The sequence below is a fragment of the Anoplopoma fimbria genome, chromosome 16 (assembly GCF_027596085.1).
Source record: "Anoplopoma fimbria isolate UVic2021 breed Golden Eagle Sablefish chromosome 16, Afim_UVic_2022, whole genome shotgun sequence".
Taxonomy (NCBI): domain Eukaryota; kingdom Metazoa; phylum Chordata; class Actinopteri; order Perciformes; family Anoplopomatidae; genus Anoplopoma; species Anoplopoma fimbria.
The window spans coordinates 6,378,862-6,386,762 of record NC_072464.1 but is presented as its reverse complement, the minus strand read 5'-3'; the positions used below and the strand labels follow the sequence as shown (position 1 = coordinate 6,386,762).

Here is a 7,901-nt window from a genome sequence, read left to right as displayed (position 1 = left end):
GGTGGTCATTTAAGCCTCTGTCCCTGGCCTCAGAGAATCTTGGGATATGAAGTGTAACTCAATGTGATAGTAATAGCCACATGTGACCACAGGGGTCACTGTTCTGCAGGCTTGATTTAAGTCTAGTCATGCATGTTTCTGATTCTTTCGTATGTGTTTAGCCTCTGTGGCCCACACACATACAACCCAACAATCACAAACCATATTCTCTCTTTATGAACACATGTTACCTTCTGCTGATGTCTTCAGCAATGAACCTTTTCAGTTAAGTCAAGGTTATCAGTTCTTTACTGCCTCAGATTTCAAATGATATATGCAAATATTGGTGTGAGTCAAAATGTTGCAAAAATGATATGACCCATTACAAATGACACACTTCTATAGAATTGATAGTTGTACGTATAGTTAGTAAGTGTGATACAAACTTCTGTGAACTAGATCCTGTTCTACATACTTGGAACTTGCAGATACTTGCAAACTAACAAAAGATGCAAAGAAGAAAAGTAAGAAGAACCTTTTGGGAAGTGGAGAATTGTATAATATTCATGAATAAAATGAGAAAGATATGGATGATTTTTGACAAACCTGAAGACTCCATAGTTCTATATAATGAAACAAAATAAATAGTGTTTAAATAGCATTTAGTTCATGTTGAACAAGTGGTTGCGTCAGACTTTCTCGTCATTTTGTCAGACAGGATTGTAAAAATTCCTAGGACACAGGCCTATTTAAAGGTAGAGTTTGTTATCATGATCCAATTCACTTGTCTGTGTCGGTCAGTTTCTGTGAACATACGTATAAACATTAACAGTACAGTAGCCTACACCTTCTACTGTTCATGCAAAACAAGTAAAAGAGGAACCTACACAACAAAAAAGGCTGATTCATCTGGTTTCAACTTGCATATTTTGCTCGATTTTTTTTCCTCATTATGTTTGGTTCAAACTTACCAGTGGTTCACATACACGTTTAGCTTTCTATCGTTTTAATATTATTGCTTCCCATTTTTGTAACTTTGGGATATTTAAATTTCTATTGTTGTAATTGCGATCGTTTTTATTCTTTTTCAATTATATAAAGCATGTTGTTACTATGTTTTGAAATGTATTCAATTTTAATATCATTAAGCTGTTATTATTATTATTATTATGATTACTTTGTCAGGACTTTAATTTGCCAGCTTTGAGACATATGTATGCGGTAAATGTAGACTAGACTCAACTAAAATAAAATGTAAAAAGAAACAAGCACCTCCTTTACTTGCAGGAACTTGTGGTGCGGTTTTTGAAAGAATGACACCCTTTAACAAAATAATCAAGAAAAGTGTCAGAGCAAGGGTTATGACCTCATCTTCCTGTGGACATTTCACAGGAATAAAACAAGAGGGTTTATTTTTCAGAGCGCCTGACCATCATTTCCTCAGTCATACGACAGCCCAGACACAAACTGGCGGAAAGAACAATCACTTTTCTCCCCGAGGCTCTGCGCAGACGGCGCAGACTGTCCGTCCGCACCGCTCAGATCCGACGGGAAGTTCGTTAAAAGCGTTGCTGAATGTGCGTAGACGTAAACCAGACAGGGGTTTCCTCTTTTTTTTTTTGGTACCGAGCGAAGAGGAGATGCACACGGCACTCGAGTGAGGTAACTATATAAAAACCCATTTGTTGTCATTCACTCCCACAACATGGACCCGGGCAGCGTTCGCCACAACGCGTCGACGCCGTTAACCGAGCCACCGTGAGCGTGTGTTACGGGATGCCGCACGGCGTATGTTATCTACGCTCTTTGCAGGCTGCGAGCCTAAACCCTGCGAGGCGTCTGCTAGCTAACGTTAGCTGGTTGAATTGTCCCCCTTCATACCCGGGCTAGCGTTAGCATTAGCCTGTCCGAGATGGGCGACTCCCCGCAGAACAAAACGGGGCTGTGCTCCCGGCTCATGCTTATGGCAGCTGTCCGGGGCTCACTGTGGACACTGGCGTCTGGTTGTGTGCGGTCGATACAAAGCATTTAAGCGGGTTTAAAGGATGCTGTGTTGTGGGCACGTTTCAATGACGGAGAGGAGCTCTATGCGCACCACGTGCAGCGTTGGAGCCCCTCCGTCGGCCACACCGGTCAGAGATGGGCGGCATCGCGTCTGTAACAATGTGGCTGCTAATCTTAGAGCCTTGTTAGGCTAACATTTGTGGTTGAGTTGCTAAAAAAAAAAAAAAAAAAAAAGTGCACTTTCACACCCCTTTTTGGGGGCGGACAGCATGTGTAAGTGACCGTTTTTGGTCATATGTCAAATTTGACATCTAAGTCTGTATTGTCCGATCTGATAAATATTCTATTGCAACATAGCATCAACGTTGAAATGCGGAAGAGTCCGCAACAGTAAACGTGTGCTATTTGCTGTTGAGTAACACTAGTGTGGCCATGTGAGAGCACTTAGCACGCATAATAGGAGTTTTACGTTCATTCATTTGCACAGCTGCCGTAAATAAATTGCACATAAACAGAACTTTGTCAAAACTGTGTGTTGTAAAATGTGCTTTTAACTTAATCATAGCAGTCACATTGCATCCTCATTAACTGGTCTGTTCAACTTGCCCTTTTAAACTGCAATATTGCAATGTGTGAATTAAGAATATTATCAGTGGTATTATGTTTTTAAGGTATCTTGATAGAAAGATTAAACACAACTCCCATCCCCTAAAATGTCCTCATATGATCCTTGATTTTCATGAACTGTCAGAATTGGAGAAATGATATACAGACGTGCAACAAGTTGTATGCATTTCTCTGTCTACAGTATATAGATAGTGACTTACACAGTACAGATTCATTAGATCACACTCCAGTTATACAAATATCACCATATTAGCTCCTGGTACTGTATAAGGGCTATGTTTGAATGTACCTTTTTTATGTTGGCCTGACCTTGTTAAGGCAATGGATTGCTTCCCTCAGTTAACAAGCTGTAACTAATATATAATGCCAATTTGCACACTATCCTATTAGTTATGGAAGACGTACTCAAAACACAACAAACAGACCTACAAAATTACAAGTGCACTGGTTTAAAATACAATTAACCAAAAAGATTTAGTCAAGCAAGTAGAGCTGACTTTTATTCATTGTTGGAGGCTGTTTAAATTGTCACTGTGGAACATCCTGGTATTAACTGTTATGTCTTGTTAACCCCAGTCTAAAAAAAAAACAGGACAGAGAAAAGCTATGCCCCCAGGATTGAGTGTTTGATCTAATATAACATATAAGCTTCAGTGTTGATATGTAAGTGGATGAATTGTGCAGGTCTTACATACTGTTGAGGATAACACCTTAGTTGTGTTTTGAGTACCGTACTGTTCTTACTGAACTCACATGATTTGGGACCAGGGGCTCAGTTAATGATGGCTATCTTTTCAGTCTTGGCAGAGCTCCTCCTGTACCACATAAGACATTATACAGTTATTTCCACAGGCTGAGTAGTAGTCAACATGACTAGAACACTGGCCTTTGTGTGTGATATCTGTGCAATTCCCCCTTGAAGAGTTGAGCTGCATTATCAAAACTTATTTACAACACACCAGTAAGGCTTTATGATTGCAGCATACAGCTTTAAATCACAGCTTAAAGGAGCTGTATTTAACATTCTGAACATTAATACAGCAGCAAACAACTATTAGCCATGTGAAGATATAGTGGAGTAATGTCTACCGGAGCAGAGAATGAAGTCATCCTCTCTGTGTGTTGTTATCCCAGCTTCTCCTCGCTTTGTTTACTCATGCAGACCTGTCGAGCATGTGTTTAGTGATGTGAGTGGCTCCACTGGTTTGCTCACGGCCGCCGCTCTGCACTGCTCTCAAATGGCAGTTACAGCTGTTAGCTCTGTCAGCACTAGTTTGCACAGTTAGCACTGTTATCACCACTTGCTATGAGCCATCAGCCGGCTGTAGACATGTTGAGAGCCGGTGAGAGGCAATCAAAATGCTCCCAAGACTTTTAAGGATATTATGCACGGACTAACACTGTTTCATTTCAAATTTAAAACTTTCAGAGTGCTACATGTATAAGTGTTGTTTTGCCTTTGTAATGTAGTTTACACCCCCCAAAGTACACTTATATGAGAGAGTGCTGGAAAAGGAGAATTGAGGCTAAGCGAACCCTTACTGATGGGACCTCATGATTTTAGATCCTGAATTACAATGCAACCAACTTTGTCTTTCTTATCAAATATGCACACTGTCCTGAACGCTGTCTCTGAAGTGGTGTTTAGGTCTGGGCTTTGCTGGCTAAACATCTAAAGAAGGCTTACCGTATGTGGACAAAAAACCCAGACTTGGGTTTTATTTCCAGATTGTTTTGTTACTTATTTTTGGATTACACCGGCAGACAGAAAAAGAAAGCAGACACAATGAACACAGGATTACAGCGGTCATGTCCTGGCTGGGAATTTCTGTTAGGACTGTTGACTTTCTGTCGTTTCGGTCCCACTGAGGACAAAGTGACAATACAAAGGCATTTTAATGAACCATACTGATGCTGAAATCAAGGTGAAAATCCAACAATGACCTCCCAATCGCTAATGTAATTAAACAAACACTAAATGACGTTTGGGTGTTATTCTTTTGTATATGACTGAATGTTATTTACCGCCTCCATGTGTTTTACCAATATACCCCTTTTTGCGTCCTGCAACTCTGAATGTCACAAGATAACACAATATCAGGTGTGGACTACAAACCTAGACTAGTCCCAAAATAACATACAGTAACTGGTTACTGAACTAGAAATATAGAGTAAATGGTGATGGGAAATCTGTAGAAAAGAGTGCAACACCCCTAAAGCTTGAGAGTGTTAGGGCTTCATTCTTTTTCATTTTGACAACGACATACTTTGGTGAGCTAAATAGTTTCTTTGCGTACATTTGTTTGTCTGCTGGTTCCATGCCAGTGTCTGCAGTGGCTTACAGGTAAAAGAGACATTCAAAATCAGTCCTAGATTAGAGATCCACTTTCACCTTCCCTTAAACATTTAAAAGCATGGGAGGTTGTTCAACTTTTTTTTAATAAATGTAACCCTACTATGATACCTTCCAGTACAAAACCCTCGGTGAAAGTCCCTGTTGCTGCCAGCTGCATGTTTCTTATAAGAACTGTGTAAACATGGGCCTGGAGGATACATTTGTTTTAGTGCTCACAAGGATTACAATCTGCTGCACACGTAAAACCCATTCCCACACTGCTGATTTTTACGATACGCCCCTTTTATGCAGACACGGCATTTTGGAGTCATGCTAGCTAACATTTTATTAACCAATACATCCATTCTAACCTTAGCCAGCCTCAGCATTTTTTTTGTCCAATAATAGCTTTTAGCTTGAGCACTTCCTTTATTAAGCATCAGTTTAGTGTACAAACATATTGTAGCCACCATTGTTCAAGCATGCAGGATGAGGCATGGGTCGATCCAGATCAGTGCTGACATATGTCAGATCATTTTTTTCTCGAGACATTACACTGTTTTATTAAACCAGGAGGTCAGAGATTACACTGTGGTGTCCTATTTATATATTTTACATATTTCAAGTTGCTTATTTACATCAAGGCGAAACAGTAAAACGGGCAGACTGTCATCCCAATAGTACACTTACAGCCTCACACACACACACACACACTCACACACACTCACATGTACACCGTGAGTAGCTGGTCAGGTGCTCCCTGACTGCTCAAACATGCTGACACACACACACACATTGCTGCCCTGTGACTTCCCTCCCCCCTCTACACATTAGTTAAGTCACTGGAGTCAAAAGCCTCTAAAACATTCAACCTGTTACTTATGTCAATGCTGGCTTGAACATTTTGTATTGGCGAGGCGTGAATCCTGTTATTTTGTTTGGGAGGTAAGCATCACCCTGTTTTACTAAGGTGTTGTTTCTTTACCATCTGCTCCGTGTACTCAGCTGATTGTTCTGTTTTACACTCGTGTGTCTAGTCGAGCCTTGCGGTGTCAGACTCTTTTACCCTACGACGATGAGCACGCTTCCAGGCCACAGAGCATCAGCCATGCACCTGCGCCTTGCCACTGTGATCACTCTGCTGGTTTTTTTTTTTTTTTTGCGTTACAGCTCCATGTACAGCATCAGCCATCGGCCACATTGTCTAAAACGACTTTGTGGCCTCAAGCTGCAAACCCTGATTCTGATGTGGTGTGTGTTGTTGTGCGAGCAGCCGTTTGGCCCGAAGCCTAATTTCATACTACAGAGGGATGCAAGGCAGTTTGCTGAACGACAGCAAATAGCAGCACCTTAAGGCTGTTTGTAGAAACTTTTATTTATGACATGGAAAGGTTGGACTCTTAATGATCATCAGTATATCTTCATAATCAGGTGATGACAAGTGGGTCGAAATCAACTCACACTTTAACCTGTGCCAAGTCTGCTATAATAAGTGCTATTATCAGGCTGGCTCTTAAAGAGGCTTTCTACATCCCTGTGAAGGTGCCTGGTACTTTGAGTCAGGAGACTTGCAGGAGACCTACCGCACAGCTCATGACAAATTCCACAGAGCAGCTACCCTCGATCAAAGGATTGCTGGTTTGACGTGTCAAAAGCACTACCTTGATCACTGTTTTGACTTATTTTGCAGCAGCAGTAATGGGTGTTTGTCCACGCAGCAACAAAAGCGCTATGTCCGTAAACATGTATTCTTACTAGTGCTTCTTGTAAACGATTGAGCTAAGCCTTAATGATATCACGTTCTGTCTGCCAGCGCTGGTCACGTCTCACTGTGCAACCTCACCACTGTCGAATGAACGCTTAGGAAACACTGATGGGTAAGCTAAAAACAGTTGGCAACGTCTTATGTCTGGAGTTGTCTTTAGTGATTGTCAGCAGAGATGTGTCACTTGAAGTCAGGTTTCCTATCTGTCTCTGACTTTTCAGAATTTCATGATACAACAGCAGACATTGGTCCTCCTGAGGGTCCTTTCACACCTACATCATTTGGTTCAGACTTTTCTGTTTCATCCAAACCAAATTCTGAGGTGTGAAACCTCCCCCGGACCAAACAGCCGAACCTCAGTCAAGAGATTGTCAGGATCTGGATGAAAGTGAACCATTGTACAGTTTGTTTCCAGTGTGAAAGCATGTTTTTAAATTGTCCAATCACAGGAAGTTCAGGCATGCCAGCGTCATGTTATAGAAGCGTAGCTCCTTTACCGTTCCAGAGAAACTGAAGTCAGAGCGTCGTTTGCTTCTGTACTTTGACGTATTTCACGTATTTGAGCGGTGTGCGCTTACCAGAGGGATTTAAATCACATCATTCGCATTTGATTGGACCACTGAAAAATGGGCGCGCTTAGAGCACAGCGCGGTACGGAGCTACAGAGGACTGTTCATCTGCGTGTACTGCCCGCGCTTCAGTAACACAGCGCTTGTTGAAAATCTGCAAAGTTGATTTGATAATTATTTTCCTTCTCATTCAACTACTTTGAAGAATCTAAAATATAAAACATATTCTGGTTTGTTGAGCATTTGTTTGTTTACCACATAATTCCTTATGTGTTCCTTCATAGTTTGGATGTCTTCAATATTAATCTACAATGTAGAAAAAAAATAAAGAAAAACCATTGAATGAGAAGGTGTGTCCAAACTTTTGACTGGTACTGTATTTGGCATATAACCATATAAATGAACAATTAACACAGGGACAGAATTGTATTTTTCATTTCACTGGGACTTTAAACTAGCTGTATTTAACCTTTAGGGGGAATATCTTTTTAAGGAAGTGTGGATAGAGAGAGAGAGAGAGAGACAGAGTTAGACTGTGGAGGCGCTGAGAGCAGACAGGTTTATCTCGATCTCTACCCAGGAGGCTTCCTTGGCATCATGTCCGGCTGGATATACTGTATCT

The 7,901-nt window shown here is 41.1% G+C and overlaps 1 protein-coding gene across 2 annotated transcripts in view; it reads left to right on the top strand.

The window, feature by feature from the left end:
• Positions 1-1,418: 1,418 nt before the first annotated feature.
• slc39a10 (solute carrier family 39 member 10) overlaps positions 1,419-7,901 on the top strand; it is a 30,230-nt gene continuing 23,747 nt past the window's right edge. For both annotated transcript variants that reach the window (XM_054615513.1, XM_054615512.1), the window contains exon 1: positions 1,419-1,641. In XM_054615513.1, the coding sequence (XP_054471488.1) occupies positions 1,555-1,641 (87 nt within the window). In that variant the 5' untranslated portion in view covers positions 1,419-1,554. The remainder of the gene's footprint in view (positions 1,642-7,901) is intronic.